General features: G+C 29.1%; 1 protein-coding gene across 2 annotated transcripts in view; it reads right to left on the bottom strand.

Annotated features, from left to right (window-relative positions):
* LOC107451670 (uncharacterized) overlaps window positions 1–20,631 on the bottom strand; it is an 83,632-nt gene that overhangs the window by 45,792 nt on the left and 17,209 nt on the right. For both annotated transcript variants that reach the window (XM_087150043.1, XM_087150041.1), the window contains 12 exons: window positions 18,488–18,620; window positions 17,755–17,816; window positions 15,500–15,612; window positions 14,623–14,726; window positions 12,300–12,341; window positions 12,093–12,220; window positions 11,077–11,147; window positions 10,904–10,968; window positions 9,442–9,589; window positions 7,598–7,715; window positions 5,296–5,393; window positions 883–954 (listed from right to left, as the gene is read on the bottom strand). In XM_087150043.1, coding sequence (XP_087006169.1) covers window positions 883–954; window positions 5,296–5,393; window positions 7,598–7,715; window positions 9,442–9,589; window positions 10,904–10,968; window positions 11,077–11,147; window positions 12,093–12,220; window positions 12,300–12,341; window positions 14,623–14,726; window positions 15,500–15,612; window positions 17,755–17,816; window positions 18,488–18,620 — 1,154 coding nt within the window. The remainder of the gene's footprint in view (window positions 1–882; window positions 955–5,295; window positions 5,394–7,597; window positions 7,716–9,441; window positions 9,590–10,903; window positions 10,969–11,076; window positions 11,148–12,092; window positions 12,221–12,299; window positions 12,342–14,622; window positions 14,727–15,499; window positions 15,613–17,754; window positions 17,817–18,487; window positions 18,621–20,631) is intronic.

Raw genomic sequence — 20,631 nt, 5'->3', positions numbered from 1 at the left:
CAAATAGTTGACAATATTTGCTTGCTTTTAAAAATGTAAAGCATGTCATAAGTACTATAAAGTGGTGAATTATATAAGCCTACGCATTGTTTAGAAATAATGATGGATTAAAATCTACTAAATCGAACTTATTAAGCCAAGAATTACAATTAATAAACTACTACTTGAAAATATTTATTCGCTGTGCTTATGTTAGCTATTTGCTCCAACAATAAATGATAAGTCGGCCTGTCTAATTCAGGGGCTCCAGAGATGCTAACTTGCTCCGGACAGCAAATATATAATTTAAAGTGATAGTTTATCAATTGTGATTCTTGGTTTAATAAATTAAATTTAGTAAATTTTTATCCACCACTATTTCTAAATAATTCATAGGATTATATAATTCCCCATTTTACAGTACCTATGTCATGCCATACCTTTTAAAAAGCAAGCAATATTAGTCCAATATTTGCAAAATTTGTTTTGTAGTTATTTACCGTTTTTTTTTTTATTTATTGTTTTGGAGTGTCCGGAGCAGTTGGCATCTCTGGGGCTCTAGTTCGATGTTAAACATTTGGCAAATAAGGGGCGATAAGGGATATATCTCTAACACCTCCCTCGAGATTCGTTCTGATTCTCACCCCAACTTAACTGGTTAAGATTGATTGAGGATTAAACCCCAACACTCCCAATTGCAGGAGATGAATGGGTTTGCAAAAAATGTATGCTACCAATTCTTATAAATGCATCGATTGTTTTTTTTTAAATTTTAATTATAGTGCAATTCACTGAAAAATATATGACCGTTTACGTACGCAAAGCTTGAAAACTTCCTTTATTTCTTAGTATATTCAGACTAAAATAAAAAGTTAACAATAATTTTTTTAAACAATAACTTACCTGGAAAATGTATAACTTATCATTCAGAATCCCCCATTCCACGTCACGGTGGGAACGATAATGTGACTCAATCTATTAAATACATAAACTAGAATTACTTTATTGCAATACAAAATGACCATTGAACATTTTAATGATTCTCTTAACTAAAATTCTTTTATATTTTTATTATATAAATATTTTATTGATTTATGTATTATAATTGAGAGTATTTTTAACAACTTTTATATTAAAACTTTCATGCGTTTTAATAAAAAATTTCAACAAGTCTTAAAGCATAGTTCTTGCATATGCGTGTAATCTGTTTATGTTGTACGCTAAGTTCGTAAGAACATAAAAAAGAAGAAATAAAATAGTATTAAAACAACATTAAATGTTAATTCATTGGTATCTATCACCATCATGTGAACACAAGTCTGACAGAATCATGCCTTAAGCATAAATAGTGGTTGTTACAGAAGTTCATTTTTATCATTTACCTTGATTAAAACGCTACTTTTCGAAGCTCTGTCTCCAAGGAAAATAAAAAAGACCATAGTTTAAGTGCCTTACACTTGAAGCAATGCGATGGTTTTAAACTAATCTTGCCGTGAAGAATTATCTGGGTTTTAGAACAGAAAAATAACTTAAATATTTTAAAAGCCATTAAACTTTTTTAAAAACCACCAATTCGGAGATATTTTCCCACCTAGATGAAAACTATCAAAATCACTGCCGTATTCTCAGTTTTTGCAATTTTTTATGAGCTCAGGTAATGCAGCATTCAAGTAAGTTTTTAAATATTAAAAAATTAGACCTCAAACGCTTTTTATTTTTACCAAACTGTGGGGGATTTTTTCCGTATTGACGTTTTACACATTTTTAAAATAAGCATAGACACGCTTTTTAAAATAAGCATAAGCTGGTTTTTGAATGGCTAAACTTGACCTATTAGTCATGAGTAACAGTTGCAAACTCACAGCAGATATAAAAATAGCATATTATTCGCAAAAACGTCCTTTTATCATACGATGGAGATGGATACTTATACTTATGTGCTTGATACTTATGCATCATAATACCAATGTTACACAGGGATTGTACGCGCGTCAAAAGTGGTATAAGAAAGCAGTAACTAATCACAAAAAGGTAGAAACAATCAAACTTCTTTCATTTGACATTTTACAAACATTATTGAAAAGAAATGCTGTAAATATTTTCGATCTAATAATTCGATCTTATAAAATTATTGCTGTTAAAGTATAGGGTCAGTTTCGAATGCATAGCTATTTCGAGAAATGATATGATATTCTACCACTTTATTAAATTTTGGGTAGACTTTTCATCACTGTTTATTAGAATTGTTTTATTAGGAATTATCTTTTCCTTTCATCGAAAGTGTTAGCTATCAGAAGAAATATTTAATGATGTTAAATGTCAATGTATTACTACTTTTTTATGAGATTATTTTTCACACTTCATTATGCAATTTCAGAAGGTAATAAGTAAAGATAAGAATTTTTATAAACAAAAATAGTATATTTAAAAAAATATATTTACAAACACTATCTCAAATATATAAAAAAATGTCAACTTGAATGTTACATTATGTTATGGAACTTGCAATGTTTGAATAAATACAAATAATAGTTTGATTATTAATAGGGGAGTGACAATTTCAGAGCAACACTGGAAATGAAAAGACTATAACATATTCTTTAACATTTGAGGCGTCTGAGAAAATGTTTTTTAGTGCTGGTGAGCTTAAACCTATATTTTTAAGACTTATAGCTAAGCAAAATAGTCAATCTTTTCTAAATAATAATACATAATTAATTATAATAATCTTCTTAAAAATAAATAGTCAAAATTCTTTAAATTATAATTCATGAAATATAAATTCATTTCTTTTACTACAAAAAATATTTCCAAAATTACGAAAGTTCGTCATAAGTTAAAAATTATAGATATGATCATGCAGTATGACAGATTTTACAGACATCTAAAAATAAACATCATAATAAACCATCAACAACTAAGAAAAATTAATAAAATAATGAAATCTATGGACCATTATCTCCAAGTAAAAATACATTTTTAATTAGATTATAAAAGGTGTCCCTTTATAATCTAAGATAATCTGCAAAATACCCTTTATAATCTACAAAGAACCCTTTATAATCTACAAAAGGGTGTCCAAAGAGATAAAATTTATTTATTAAATTCATCTATTATTAAACCCAACCTTAAAGATTTAACTAAAACAGGGATGGGCAAACTACAGCCCGCGGGCCAACCGTAGCCCGCTGGAAGGTTTTATCCGGCCCGCGGACAGCATTCTAACTTTAAAGTTATTTTTGTTCTTTTTTTTTTTAACGAAGTACTAATGACATTTTTACTTTCTCTATTTTTGTTCTACAAAACATAAATTGATGGGCTTCAATTGGTAAAATTTTGAAAGCAGAAGTTCTTTATAGAATAGCCATAGATTGGATTCAACAAGCGTTTGTCTTTCTCGAGGAGCAGACATACGGAATCTAATATAGGTGAATACTTCACATGTGGCAGACTGCGCATTTTAAGCTCCAACGAGAAGATTTTTCTGCCGGCGCGAGTTCTAACATTATTTACTGCGTATGGAAAAATTGCGCACATACAACGTCATTGTAAATAATGGTAAAATTATTAAATGTATAAAATGGCTACTGCTTTTTCGAGTTATTTATAAATTGTTTTCACTTCAAAATGGCAACTAAAAAACGCAAAATTGATTTAGAGTACCATGCGTTAAATGATGAATTGACTTCATTTTATTTTAGTAGTTAGAATTTTTATTTCTGAAGTTTTTACTCGGCCCACCAAACTTTTTTTTCTCGATTTTTGGCCCTCAACCAAAAAAAGTTTGTCCATCCCTGAACTAAAAGAACAATGATATTCTTTCCTCTCCTATATGGGACTTCTTTTTTTTTAAATATATAATTTATCAACCTCACTGACTATTATGGACATAATGAATGATGGGTCTCATGCTTGGCTCAGGTTCTCAGCTCCATTTTATAAGTGAAGTTGAATGATTATGTCCTAATAGTTATGTTTTTGGAAAATTCTTCCAAACATAATTCTTTTTAAACAACGACAGTACAAGTTGGCAGGTATGCATGTATCACCTTCACAAAAAACATGGATGTAAATCAAGCATGTATGCAAGACCTGAGTAAAATTTCATCTGACAACGGTTTCATTTTTTCATCATCATCGAAATATATCTGGGAGCCTGGGGCCGTTAACGGCCTTTTTCCCATTCGTCTTGTATTGTGGTCTTTAAGGTGGTTCTTTCTGGTAATTGGAATGCAATTGGAATAAAAGGAAATTAAATATTTTGTATTTTAGTTAAAATTACGTCACAACAGAAATGAGCTGCCATCGGTCTGAGGTTTATGTCTTCTCTTAAATTTGTTTCATTTTTTATATTAAACTTTTTAACTAAAATAAAAAACTTTTAATTTAAAAGTTGTAGTAATTTTAACTCTATTTTTCGTACTTACATTTTTGCTGTAAATAAAAGTGGTATTTAAACTGTTGTTTTGCGACATTTTTATAACTTTTAACAGCAGAAGAAATGAGAAACGCTCTTATAAAATGAAGGAAGCCGTATGTATTCTCCTGCTCGAGTACAGCTGCGGAAAAGAAGAAAAAAGACTTTTATAATGAATTTAAAACGTTACAAATGCCTCATAAAAAAACATTCTAACATAAATAAATAAAAGGTCATTTCTTTATTAAACCTTATATCATAATATTTGTTTCAGTGTTAGCTAAAAATTTTAATATTTAATATTTGACATTAGGTTTTCACAAACATGGCATACCAGTCCAAAGCTGCCAGGTCTTCCAATTTTTTTGGAAGATTTTATTTTCATATTTAAAGTGGTAGTAAAACTCACGTTATTTCATTAATTTTTTTTATATTTCAATGAAAACTATAAATGAGTTTGAACACCACTACATATAAATCATTACAATAAATTTTTAAAAGCATAATAGTCTTCATGATATCGAATGTCAATCTTGATAAAATATAAATATATTTTTGAGTAAGATTGTTTTTCGATAATTATACTACTACCACTTGGAAAATCCATTCTCGGAATAAAGTGAAATTTGGCAGGTATGCAAATAATTCAATCTAAAAAGAGTTTTGAAATTATGTAGAATGCAGTAAAAATAAGTTTTAAAATGAACATTCAAAGGAAGTTATAAACTGCTGCAATCTATTAAGTACCCTCCTTCTAGTAAATGGCAAACAATTTGGTGGTTGGCAGGAATAATCAACCGAAACTTAAACACGACAATCGATGGATGAGGATAGTTTTTTATGCTAGGAAGGATAGTTTTTTACGCTATAATTAACTAAAAATGTTTCTTTATACTTACCTTAATTGCTGTATATCCTAAATGAAGTATCAGTTCTTCCGAAATGCAGCAAACTTTCCGTTGATTCTCATTCACTTCTTTGATATTTGTTCCTGAATCTAAAATAAACGAAAGTAATTAATGCGTTGCAAGCTTTTGACGTAATATTACATGTTTTGTTCACCTTGTTTTTAACGTAATATTAAGTTCTGATTTTCTCCGTTCATTTGCTCTTGTTTTTGATATATGATTTTATTTTCTAAACTGTGGCTTATAAATGATGTTCCTTTGAAGCCTAGGGTTCCGTGGAAGGGTCACAGGGTTCAGGAGAGTTAGGACATTTTTAATCAGTTATGAATTTCAAATTCCTGTCATTAAATTTATATCTGATTACTTATTTATTTAACGTTTCTGTTATTTTTATGTAATTTTTACATTATAGAATGCTTGTGAAGAAAGCAGAGTTAAATTTTAAAAAATGGCTTTTCTAATAATAATATATTGAATGAATAATGAAAAAGATACGCAATTATAAAAAATTGCGATCAGTATTTTGCATCAAATAAAAATAATACTGAAGAAGTATTTTTCTCTGATAAACCTTCTCGGCATTTATTTCCGCCATTTTTTGTTTTTATTTCAGTGAAAACCTGATTTCAGCCAGGGGTGAAAGCGAGACTGAAAAGAGGAAAGGCTGGTAGTGAAACCTTTCCAGTTATAGCTAGTTTTGGGGAGGAGTTTACTTATTCTTTTTTTAAATTTTTCAACAATATCTACTTTATCTTGGAAAAGAAGCAGTTTTATATATATGCCAGAATTATAAAAGAAATCTTGATAGTTACAGATATTTCATTTTTTTCGAAAAAAATGCTGGAATGAAATGTTTTACGTACCAGGTTTTTCTCTTTTCCGTCTTGCTATATAAGGGCTTTCACCCATGATTTCAGCTCGTTCATTTTCAGTTTATGCACACAATAAAATGAAATTATGAACTAGACTAGATGTCGCTCTAAATCTGTAAAATCAACTTTCTGACATAAAACCCAAATTTGAACAAGAGTAGTTGATAAAACGATATGACGAAAAAATTTCATACTTTATAAATTTATAAAATATTTTCAAAATAATTGCTATAATTTAAACCCTTAAATGCTTTTAAAATGATTAATAGTCCTTAGATTTATATATTCACTATTGCTAGATAACAATTGCTTTATTCATTAAGTGTTTGGGTTTTGCCAAAAGAAAATCGATCATTTAGGGTACCGTAGCTGAAAAAAATTGAAGCCGCTTCTCTACACATTGCATGCAGGCTAACAAATATCAAAATTTGCCTGCATGTAAGCAAAGCGAGCTAAAAAATCATATAATATTAAAATAGGAAAGGGATTAAAATACGAAAATATCGAGAAAGCTATTCATTCAATACCTCAATTTAAAGGCTTAATTTTTTAGTGGTTAAATCATTTTATAATTTTAATATAATAATATAACATTAAGAAGTAATATAGCATTTTAATATAATAATATAACATTATATCCTATTTGGATATTGAATAGCCACGCCCTTTTTTTATTTCGAGGTACACAACCTTTATTGGTAAAAGTCAACAATAAAACTGTAATGTTATAACCACTCCTACACTTCGAACCGATTTTGCCAAATTTATAATCAGCGTTTTAACAGTTTCTATTTTCATTACAGGATACAAAGGAAATCTCTAAATAGTGCACCGTTTAGGGCTTCGAAATTGCGCTACTGTTTGTTTTCAGATCTATGAAATGACACAATGAAAAACAAAACAATTTTCCCTGATCCTGAAATCAGACACCGGGAGCCGGTTGCAAACTTTATAGTGGCAGACATTGTAGTGGCAGATATTGTGGTCGTTTGAATGCAAATGGAGATGAAAGGAGGCATTTTGCTACTGCACACATAAGTGAAGTTTTTAGTTTGCTGTAACTCGAAGAAAGATTCGTCATTACAGATGAAGGTTGTTGTGGGCCGCATTCAGATATCTTCTGGTTTCATACCGAATTGGAAAATATCATTTAACTAGGTGCGCTGCACAATTGGGTTTTGTAAAAGAAGTTAGAATTCAGCTATATGTTAGTAAAGACAATCAATACTTAGATCACTTTATATGTCTCCGTTGAGCGTGAACCATTTGGCTTTCGTCAATTATCGTAAAGTCTTGTTGTCAATTTTTCAAGCACAGCAAATTATATATTGCACCAGCGTAGGAAACGAGCTTATTCTTAATGACTTTATTTCTTAAAGGTAGATTGATAAAAAAAAGCCAGTTGATTTTTAGAAACTTACCAGCCATTACTATTTTCCTGTTTTTCTCTCCAAGAGTTACAGATTTTATCTGAAGCTTATCATGCTCATCTCTCTTTAATTGTATCATATCTGGCTCTTCTGTACCTGAGACGACTGACTAAAAGAGAGATAAAAAAAAGCACTTTTTAGATGAAAATTTTTAAAAAGCTGTTTCATATCAAATTTAATCAATTAAAATCATTACCTTAAATCATTTTTACATGCATATGTTTCAAATGGGTTAAAAAAAAAGCTACCTGTCACAAAATGTGCGTTGCATGGTGAGGTAATTTTAATTTCCTTCTCCAGCAGTTTTCTTATGACGGATATCGTGAAATTGTGACAAGAGCTCAATAATTATTAACCCAATTTTAATTTTTTAGCTTGCTTTAACTTCTGTGTTGTCTTAAATAAAAATCAGAAATGCAGATCTATCGTAATCAAGCATACAATTTGATACATTTTTGGAATGCATATCCATATATCCTTGAATATTTGGATAAAGACATTAAAAATGCAAAAAAAAAGAAGTTCAATTATTTGATTAACTAACCTTGGTATATTACAATATAATCGTTCCCTATTAAAAAAAAGTCCCCCCTTGCAGGATCATCGTGGAAAATTAGTCTTTTAAAAGCTTCAAGCTTCTTCTTAGTGGTTGCAATATTTGTAGCTCATTCAATAATTCCTGGTTTTGAAATTCAAAAAAATATTTTACTCACCATGAATAATTTAAACCAAAGTATATAAGAGGTATTATTAGGTATCGAAAAGTAGGTAATTATTTATTGTTGGTGAAGTTGCTTAAGTCTTAGAAATCTATGCTTTAACTACAAAGGAGAACAATGTCTTTTTTTCCTCTGCTGCTTGAAATTTTTGACCGGGTCTTTAATAATTAGCGCCAAAATTAGCAGAGTAAATTTTAAGCCTTTCTCCTGATTTAGTACGATTATTATTCTAAGCATTCTTATATAAATATCACAAACCCAGACATGCCTTAGGGGACAAAAATTCCAACAGCAAAGAGAACTAAAAAAAAAATATTTTATTAAAATATATTAAAAGTAACAACTTTTTCTAGTATATTTTTAACAGAATGTAATTGAACGTGATTGCAAAAGAAGTTTTTGTCTTAAAATATTTTAGATGTAAGTCATGGTGGAAGATTTGAGTGAATATTAAATTAAATTAAGTAGATTAAATTAAATTGAAAAAAAAAAGAATTGTGACTCTACCACTTCTAATATTTTTAGTTGCCCGTGGCATCCCTACAATCTTATAGAATTATTTCAAAATTGTTCCTATGAAAGCTAAAGAGAAGAAATTATTTTCAAAATCGTTATTATTGTCATTATGGACAAAAATGATGGAAGCCTCTATCATTTTTGTAGAATTCGATTTTAAAGAGCTTCAAGCATGCTCTTTCACATTGTGCTAACTGTTTTTCCACGTAAAATATTCTAAATTATTTGTCGCTATAAGAAAGATAGTTTACATGCAGTTTGTATAGTCGAATTATATGGTCAACCATCTGTATTTTTGCAATATATGCTTAACCCCTAACTATTGGATATATATTCGGTTCCTCTTTCTTTCAACTCGTTTTATCATGTTAATACTCAGTTTCTGAGAGATATAATAGCCTTGTATTAGCATATAATATTTTTAAAATATACTTTGTTAGATTTAATTTTTTTATTGAATTTAAAACTGATATTTCACAAAAATAACCACACGCAAGTGATGTATATTCTTCAATAATTAAATAAAATACACGTTTAATTAAATGCGCATCCTCTACATGCAACATGCATACTTAATAACTATACTATAATATCATTTACCTCCCCGAGACCATAATTTGCTGTAATGCTCATCAGAGTGGGATTTCCTGTCAATGGATCACATGTAAATAATACTCCAGCAACGTCACATGGTACCATTTCTTGAATGACGACTGCCATAGGTGAATTGAAACACTGCCCATACCGTCTGGAAAATAAAGAAATAACTTTAATTGGTAACTTTAATGAAAATAAATTGAAACAATAACTTTAAATAACTTAATAATTGGTTCATTTGCAACAAATTGTTAACAACTTAAGGACTGGCTTGCCAATAATCATTTATTCAGAATCCAAGATGGAAAAATAAAATGTGGTAGTTTGAAAATGGACATGGCCAATATGACGGACCTAATCAATCCAGTTCAAAGTGCATACCTGCCAACTTGTACGGTCGCTTGAAAAGTTTGCACAAAATTATAGAAACGAAACAATTAAGTTTGGAAAAATTTTCTAAAAAGAAAACTATTAAGCATAATATGCCAACAAATAGATTTTATCTACAATTTTTTTTTAAATTATTGATTCGTCACGGTAATTCAAAACAAAACTTAGTTTGAAACTTTAAACTTCGAGATTTAATATGCCAAAACGCTAATGTTGCTGCTACACTGAGAAAATTATTTCTCAACGGCTATACAAGTAATAAGCATTGAAAGTGTAATTATATAATTTTTATTTTAAACTAAGTAGTAATGAGATAAATGTATCAAACTATTATTACTCTTTGTACAAACAAAATGTTGAAAAATATTAGAACTAGCGGAAAATATTGTCCAAGAGAGAACACACCCTTTTCTATAAGGATGAAAATTATGACTTAATAATAATAAAAAAGAAGTTGGATCCTTAAATGTATATATCAGATATACCACTTCGTTCTGTCGAATACTTCCGTCATTTCATTGCATATTCGAAATTTTTTAAAGATTTTAGTTCAAAACACAGGTAATTATAATGTTGATCTAGGAAAAAAATTATTATATTAAAAATTATTATACTTATATATTGCATTTTCTTGTACAGCTTTTGGCATTGCATAAGAAATTTATAGTTTATATGGTGAAATTTATCCTTATTCAAAAATGTAAAAAAAATAGTTTGAAAATTTTTAAAATTTACTTTAGATTCATAATGTTAGAGTCCCTACTTACCAATAATAAAGTTCAAATTTAAATTTTTTCAGTCATAAATTTAAGTTAAGGTTATTTTCGGAATAAATTGTGTCGAATTCAGTTGGATTCCTTAACAGGCAAGACGTTAAAGATCTTGTGTATTTATTCAGAAATATAATTATTTGGCAGCTTAATTACTCAATTTTTGGAACTTTATTATATCACTAAGTTCAATGTTTTAGGTATATTGCTTCATGGCTAAATACTTGAAAGTTTTCTGCAAGAAGCTAGAGATTTAGAAGCTATTTAGTAATTTTTTTTTCTAATATATATATTTAAATTTCTACCTTTTATATTCGGTCGCTATGAAGCTGAATTGAGATGCCCAGCATTTTTTCACAGCCAGCAGAATCTAAAAAATTCAAAAAAAAAAAAAAACTTACATTTTTATAAAGCAATCCTAAATGAAACAGAGAATACGGCAAAAAAAAGAAGTAAAAGGAAAATGAATGAAATGTACCTCGTCAATGCCTGAAACACCTAAAAATGTTTCCATTTGCCCTGCTGCAGACATTTGTTCAGTATCCTCACCTAATAAGGTATAAAGGAATGAAAAATTATAAAAATATTTTTTTAATTTCTTCATTTTTCAAGAAAATTGATTTCCATTAAATATTGAATAATAATATTGAAATAATAAAATGAGAAATATAAAATTTTAAAAATTCAATCTAAGAGTAAGAAAAAAAAATTTTATAGCACAAATTTTTTTTCTAAAAATTAAAAATTAATGTTTTTTTAAGAAAGTTAATGCACAAAAATGGCAAAATAAATTCTATATAACATAAAATAAAAATAATAAATCAACGTGATAAAATAAATCAATGTGATGTGTTCAATTTAATAAAAAAGGAAAACGTAAGGCTTGATGAGTAAATAAAAGAATCATTTTTCTAAAAGTAAAATTTAAAAACATTAAAAAGAAATTTCTCACTAAATATCTCACTAGATATTTGAAAGCATTGTTGGTAATAGAGGGTTAAGTGCTACCATTACTAGATACTTGAACATTACTAGAAATAGCTAGTTTAGGGCTATAGCAGCTAGATATTTGAAAGTAATGTCGGTAAATAGAAGGGTTAAGTGCTACCTTTACCAGATACTTGAAAGTATTGTGGGTAAATAGAGGAGTAATTGACACCATAACTACATGCTTGATGGTATTGTCGGTAAATAGAGGGCTATGTGCTAACATAACTAGAAGCTTGAAAGTACCGGGGAAAAATAGAGGATTTAGTGCTACCGTAACTAGACACTTGAAAATACCATCGGTAAATACTAGAGGGTTAAGTGCTACCATAACTAGATAATTGAAGGTATTGTCGGTAAATAGAAGAATAAGTGTTTCATAACTAAATGTTTTGAAAGTACGTCGGTTAATAGAGGATTAAGTGCTACCGTAACTCGATACTTCAAATATTGTTGGGAACTAAAACGCTTAGAATGAAATTAAGAAATTTCTTTATTTTAATTTACCTGTAGCTGATGATCTTATAGCAAATTTTAAGGAATTCACTTTATTTCCAAAGTAACCATTCAACTTCTCTACTATAGATCCACGAAGTTGTGCAGAAAAATCAGTAGTTTTAATAGTTTCAGAAACTCTGCGAAATAAAACACTGTTAAAAATCTTTTACCAATGAAAAAAAAAGAGATCTTATTTAGATTCTTAAACAGACCTACCTGTTACAAGCTGCAGTGATTTCTTCCAAATTCCTGTCTTTTCTGAAATAATTCACAAGTGCGAGTTATTTTTATAATCATTATTAAATGAGACATGGTCAAATTCATTCATTCTAAATATAAACCGTAATAATTTTTATAATAATTTGGATAGATTTGTTTATATTATTATAATATTTAAAAACTCAATATATATACCATTTTATAGTTCTTTTCAAGACATGTTTGACAGCCATTTCCTAATTTATTACAAAAATCCATCATTAAGCTTGCATATGTACTACAGATCGACTGAGCATTAAAATTTTTCAGGGTAGTTGGAACAGGATAAAAAATGATACTTTTACCGACCGGTTCCGGATACCAGTCAAAATTTTTATTTTTTACAGGCCCCGTTCCAGTTACCCGTTAAAAATTTTGTCTTTTACTCGCCGGTTCCCGGTAAAATTTAGATTTACCGGGAATTTGGATTATTGCTGGTTCCGGGTGCCCGGCTGGGTATTATAACATTCATGCAAAGCAATATAAAAATCGTATACTCTTCTGTTGAACATAATTTTGAAGAAATTTATGGAGCACTTTTACAAATAAAATCATACATTTTTCTTTTTAAATTTTTTAAAACTAAATTTTAAAATATGTTTCTGTGTAATATCTGAGAATTTACTAAAAAAGAAAAACTTATTAAAACATCTATAAGCAAAATCTGCTGATAAATAGATCTTATATATATATATATATATATATATATATATATATATATATATATATATATATATATATATATATATATATATATATATATATATATATATATATATATATATATATATATATATATATATATATATATATATATATATATATATATATATATAAATTATTTTTAATCGTGGTAGTTAATCAGCGTTCAAGTCAGCATATACTTCAAATCATGTTTACATTCTTTTAAGTGTTACCACAATGTCACGAAAACAAAATTTCTTATTCACTGCATAATTTTCATGATGTATGGGGTAGGGGCCGCTGCGTGGCCTAGGTACCCAATTTGTTTTAAATAAAGAAAAGATCGTGGTAGTTAAAACAGTTTTTTGAAACTTTGAATTTTAAAATTTAATACCCCAAAATGCTAATGTTGCTACCACTAAGAAAAATTTTTCTTACCGAACGAGCTATTGATGTATGTTTTTTTCTTTTTTTTTAGTAAGTTTGATTTTAAGTTATTTCTCACTTTACATATTAATAATATTAATAATTTTAAAAATTCCACAAGAAATTTTTTTTCTAGTTCTGCTTTTTTTTTCATTTTCCCTTTTTTAGCTCAATGTATTATTCAATCTTCTGAGTCCATCTCAAAGATACGGCATTTTCAAGATGAATGGGATATAGACATATTCGCGACCCCAGTTGCCCAGTTACATATGATCTCTAGTACAGTTCTTTAGTGGTGAGGCTTTTAAAATGGTGCCAAACTTTTGAAAAGCTTACTTTTTCATTGTCTACCACTCTGAAAGATATTTTGCAAAAAAGCGTAGTAGTTAACAGTCCTGTAATTATGACATAACGTAGGGATCTCACGTTAAAAGGTTTAAAAAATGGTGGTGAAAACGTATTTGTACTGTCATACATTTGTGAACACCTCAATGCGTAATTTTTTAATTGAAATATATATTTATTTTGTTGTTTCTAATTCCCAAGAGGTCCATCCAAATTAGACCAAATGCATAAGTCCAAAAATGTGCAGAAAGTCTAAAAACAGATGAGGTTTTGAAAAGAACTTGTCTATCTTAAAATCGATACAGTTTAAAATATACTCGGGCGAAGACTCAGCAGTCCCACATTTAGTGCAAAGTCCATAAGTCTTTCTCCCCTGAACATACGAGAGACACCTCAAGTGACCACTTGCAAAGCGAGAGAAACAAGTCTGCTGGATTCTAGGTCCCTCAAAAAACAAGGCACCTTCAGGACGTTTTCTGAAATACCAACTATGCAGAGGAGGAACCCTCCAGAGGTCCATACAATTTTTTTACACTCTGCAAAGACCTCACTGAAAGTGGAAGGTATATCTGACTGTAAAGGTTCCAAAGAAGCATCCTTAGCCAGAGTCCGCCATCTCGTTACCTTTAAATCCAACGTGTGATGGAATCCACTGGAAGTGTACCTCGATGGTTATAAGGATATATTTATAAGTTAGCTAAACTCAAAATGTTAAGTTGATATTTAGAAAAAAAAGCAATGAGTGCTAACGTAAATTTTCTACCCCTTTCTGAAACACGTGGGAAGATGAAATAGCAGATATGCATTATAAATTAGAAATACATACTTGTATGAGTGCTTTTCAAGACATTCAATTTCTTTCAAAATATCCTGAGTGAGGAAGCTGGCGTAAGCTTTAGTAGTGACCACCACACCATCCGGAACGGAATACTAAAATAATTATTATACAAAGTTAGAAAGCACAGCAAAGCATTCTAACTCTCATTCAGCAGGCTTAATTATGTATGCTTGTTTTGGTGGGAAAACATTTTTTTCCGAACTTGCTTACGTAACACTTTAACGCTACGAAAAATAATGAATTTCCCTGTGAAACAATTTTCTGTTATATGTGACTTTTAATCAAATCTTAGGCACTCTCGTATCGCTATAATTTCAAATCTGCGATTGATTTCTCTCTACAGTTAAAACTATGCACAGAATTTACACAGAATGTGTCGAAGCTGAATTTAGATATGTTTGCCTAATTGTGTAACGAGTAGTTCAGGATTAACAGTTAAAGATGTTCAAGATGAAATACAGTAAAGTTTCTTTTCCAAAAAAATATTAGACAACAGCCATTTTGCCACATTGCCAATGTAATAAAAAAGCTGACCTGTGATCGCTTTCTGGCGATCACAATTTTCTTCATTTTGTAATGAATCGTATTTTAATTTTTTTAATATTCTCACTGAACAAGGATTCTCACTTACTGCTTCTATTATTACTGCATTTGTACTTTAATATTTTACTGCCTTATGCACCAGACGTAATTCTAATAGTTTTTTAATTATTTTTGAAAATTGTTGAAGAGCCATTAATTTGAAAATGAGAAGAAAAACATGAATTTTGATAATTGTATCTCTTGATTAGCTTTTTTATTACTCTATTTGTTTATTACACTTATATTTTACTTATTTATTACATAATAAATTTGGCTGTTTTACCGTTTTAAGCTCTTCGCTCAAATGACTAAGTTTTCCAAGAGAAGAACCTTTTCCACCACTCACATCTGCCAACTGACAAATTTCTTCCTTGAAGGTAACAACATCAGGTAACACTATTAAAAGAAAGAAATGAATTATTATATATTGTTTGGATAGTTGGGCATATGATCCTAAAACTTAGAATTAACACATTATAACACCATAGTTGACAACAACTACGGATTGTCCCTAGTATTTAACTTTATATTTAAAGTGATAAAGAATCTTACGAATTTCTTTTTAATTTAATTAATAAATTTATATCATAAGTAATTTAATTTGATTTTGACTACCACTAAATTAAAATAAATCTTTCTAAAAAGCCAAAACATCAGCGAAACCGGTGAGGTTAATACAGAGATGCCAACTGCTCCGGACACGCCAAAATAATTAAAAAAAAACGGTAATTAACTACTAACTAAATTTTGCAAATATTTGACAATTTTTGCTTGCTTTTTCGAAGGTCTAGCGTTACATTAATATTACAAAGTGGTGAATTATATAAGCCTACGAATCATTTAGAAATAGTGGTGGATAAAAATCTACTAAATTGAATTTATTAAACCAAGAATCACAATTGATAAACTACCACTGTAAAATATATAATTGCTCTCCGGAGCAAGTTGGCATCTCTGTTAATATGCTGCGCTCCCTGTAAGAAGTGTCTTTGCTGTTAGCAGCATCGTTTATGTTTTAATGCGAGCTTTTTAGTTTCATGAAATTGATTAAAACTTATTTTGTCAATCACTATTTTTAAATAATTTCACCGTATATATAAAATGCGTAATTTTTTATATTATTACTCTGGTGGCTAAGCTTGTGAAGTGTTCGCAGAATTCTACGGTTTTTTTTATAAGTTTTCTAAATAATCTGCCGAAAATGGAGCAGTTGGCTTCCCAGTAAAAATAAGTGACAAAATAGCCATGTATAACTGTCAACTTGAGCGGCGTTCAGAAAGAACTTCCTTAGTAGTAGCAACATTAGCGTGTTGGCGTATTAAATCTTGAAGTTTAAAGTTTCAATTTTTTTTTAACTACCAAGACAAAGTAATAAGTTTAAAAAGAATATGTGGATAAGATTTATTTGTTGACTAATTAAGCTTATGAACGTCTTGGGAGGGTTTTTTTTAGAAAAATCTTTCAAACTTAAAAGTTGTTTTACTACAATTTTTTATGATCTATATTAACGACCGCACAATTTGGTAGGCATGCAATTGTGAAAAACTAATTTTATTTACAATTGCATTCCAATTAGTCTTTCACTACCACTTGGGAAATACTTCCTCTAAAAGAGTAAAAGTTGGCAGGTTTGCAACACACCACAATTTTAAAAGATAACTATCTGAAGTAATTACGTTCGCAGTAATGGCATTTCATTCAGAAACATTCTGACATTTAATTATAAATATTACTGGAGGACAATTTCTTTTTCTGCTTCATAAGATTTTTGAACAAATCTTAGATATTTTTGGGTCGCTGATTTCAAATCTGAAATTGTTTAGTCTCCACAAGCTACACTTTTTATGCAATTTAATAATATATTTCTAGACAAGATTTGTTTTAAATTCACTCGAATGAATTCTAAGTGACCCCACTTCTCTAATACGTTAAGAGTGGTAAGGAGGCAATAATAAATTACAGTTTATGATGCAATACGTTAGGTCAAAGGATTTTTTGGCTTATTTACAAAGGAATAACTCTTATTTACAAAGGAGAAGACAAGTTTACATGCATAACTTATGCTTTTTTTTTTAACTTGTTAATTCAGACAAAATATTAAGTAAACTAAAAATACTATTTTGAAAAGAAACAGTAGCTTTCGGGACAAAACTTATTTCAGATTTAAAAACTCCACACCTGTATCAGGTAAGATTAGGTGCTTGTATAAATGCAAAAAAAATTTGCTCTCCAATGTTATCATTTCAAATTTTAAAGATTAGTTAAAAAACATTTGTCATCTGACTAGCGCTTTACTCATTTTAGGTTTTTAAATGGAGGCATTAGTAAATATGCTTTTTTATGTATAATTAGCTATACATTTAATCTTACAGTCTTATGGCAAAATAATGGAGTTGCATTTACTGGAATGCAAGATTTGGAACAGCAGCTTGTAGTGAGAAATTGATAGTAGATTTGAAATTAGCTTCTAAGATCCGTCCGAAAATCTCGTGCAGCAGAAAAAAAATTTGTTCTCTTGTATAATTCATAGATTTTTACCTGATGGAACTTTGATCTTTTTTATTTCCGAAACTTCTGCACTTTTTATTGTTGGGTGGGGCCTGTAAGAAAATGATTTTATTTAACCGTTTGATAACTAGTTTTTAAAAAAATAATAAAAAAACTCTTATTTATTTCAGTTTAAAATCGTCCTTTTTTAAATTAATTACCAATTAATTAGAAAATCTCAAATTCAAAATGCGTTTGCTGGGAATCTGAAAATTATTTCCACACTTCATAAAGACACTATTTTTTCAAATTAAATTTTAAATTCGAACAATCTGTCATTAAAAATGAAAGGAAAAGATTCTTTATGGAAAAACCATGCTGTAGAATATGTTTGACAACTTCAAGAAAAAAATTGCGAATCACTTTGTTTCTGAGATATTTGTGCAACAAGTCCGTAGTATTTCATATGTAACAATGGTACATAAACATGTAATAGATAGTACGAAAAATAACCAGACAACTTCGCTCAAATAGTAATTTTACTCGCACGAATCATGTCATTCATCATAAATGTTATGTCACACAAAAGTGATGTTAATCAAGAGATAGCTAAAACTTAGAAGCAAAAATATATCTAATGCACTATGCATTAAATTTCCAGTTGTTTTCACTTTATATGAAATAAATATTAATTCTATGCATAATCATCTAATTTTTATTTTTTAGTAAACAAAAACTGATAGAAGGAAATTGTAATACTTAAAAATAATAAAACATAATTTACCTTTTAAACAATATTCCGTAACCTGTTTCGCCATTTAAGTTGAATTCGATTCTTTTAAAATCATTCCCAGTACCACTTTCCTTTAAGAATTCAAAGCCAAAAGTGCACCCTTCGAAATTGAAAGGAACTACACCTGCAAAGTTTATAATTATAAAACAATTAGTACTTAGAATTTATAAATAACAATGACTATTTTGATAAGATGCTTCAGAATAAGATAAGTATTTATATTTGTAAAAAACAAATGTGTTAAAATGAATACTTTACTCATCAGAAAACAAATTATTACGAAAAAAAACCTTACTGTATACAATTTCATGAAAAATGGATTTTAAAAGTATTTAAATATAAGTTAAGAACTCACCTTTTACGTTAAAAATATATGGATGTAATACGGTAATATATATAGGGAACTAATACGGTAAATAATACGGTAATTATAATACGGTATAGTGGGGAAAATATGACGTTTAATAAAATAGAGGTTTGGCTATTTTAATGAGTGCTTACCCATTCGCGCCTAACGTTGGAAATCACGCAGATCTCGGTGCGCTGCCATGAAACGGCATTAACCAATCCGTCGGATATTTATAATCGATGATGGGTACGATTATGGGTAATTTTTTAGTGTAATTGTTCCTACCAAAAAAGAAAACACAAGTGGTAACACAAGTGTTTCGTTTTTAGGATTTGTTTTGTAGTAAAAAGATAATTCTACATACCGTTAACAAATTAGTAGTATGTGTGGTAACACTTTAACATGCGTGATAATCACATTAGAAGTATATGTTGCAAATGTGGTGCTTTTTAAAAACTGAAGTGATAGATAACGGAAAGAAATATCTATTTATTATTAAAAAAATGTACTACTGAGAAGTCATTTTAGGCATTACATATTTTTTTTAATTTTTAATTTTCTTTATTTCATAAATTTATTCATTCCAAATCCCTTTTAACGCTATTTTTTGAAGCTCTGACACCAAGGAAAATAAGAAAGCCATAACTTATGTGCCTTACACTTGAAACAATGCGATGATTTTTAAACTATATATAATCATGCCGTGAAGAATTATTAGGGCTTCAGAACATACAAATAACTTAAATATTTTAAAAGGTATTAAAAAATTTTAAAAATCACCAATTTGACGACATTTTTCCATCCAGATGAAAATTATCAAAATCACTGCCTTATTCTCCTTTTTTGTGAATTTTTATGAGCCCAGATAATGCAACATTGGAGTAAAATTTTAAATATTATAAAACTAGACCACAAATGATTTTCATTTTCGCAAAACTGTGGCTTCTCTCCACATTGACGTTTTGCGCCATTTTCATAATTAGCGTAGACAGCGCTGGCTTCAGATAGGCTAAACTTGACCTATTAGTCACGAGTAACAGTTACAAACTCACAGCAATTATGAAAATAGCATATTATTCTTTAAAAAGCATCCTTTCATAATACGACGGAGCCTTCGAAAAACAGATCTAAATAAATCAATCAGTTAATTAATTTTAATTCAAAATTTTTATTAAGAACGAATGCAAATATTTCTATTCTCACTAAATGTTATGACTAAGAATTTAATTTCAAATCAAGTGTATAACAGGTATTCACAGTCACGACAACTGAACATCAAAATCTATTTTTAACCTTTCTTTCTTCAACAGCACTTAACATATACGTCATTGGGTTTACTTTAATTTCCAACAAATATTAACATGAATTACCATGAGATTGGCTGAATTGGCTTTATTTCTGGCAGTATCCTTTTCCGATAACGTTCCTATAATGGATCTTTCCTGAACTCCAAAAGCGTTGATTAAATAAATTTTTTATTTGTCTTTTGATTAGACAGAACGTGGGAGATTTCTTTCACACTACTTGTCCTTATTCAAAGAATGCAAAATTTATTATTCCACTTATAATGCTACTTGGATAACTATATATTTTTTATTTTACATCTCGAGGTCTGCAACGAAGTAAATTTTTGTTCTGTTTATCTACCTGCTTCTTCATCTGCTTCAATCATACACTTTCCATTGAATTCTGATTTCTGCATTGATCAACAAAAAGTCCATCAACTTCAATCCACACCAACTGCTTCATACTTTACATATACGCTTTTATATATATATATATATAT

Source organism: Parasteatoda tepidariorum, chromosome 8, assembly GCF_982258835.1.
Source record: "Parasteatoda tepidariorum strain Cologne lab strain chromosome 8, Ptep-v5.0, whole genome shotgun sequence".
Lineage (NCBI taxonomy): Eukaryota > Metazoa > Arthropoda > Arachnida > Araneae > Theridiidae > Parasteatoda > Parasteatoda tepidariorum.
Note: the sequence above shows the minus strand (reverse complement) of the source record. Positions and strands in the feature narration are given on the sequence as shown.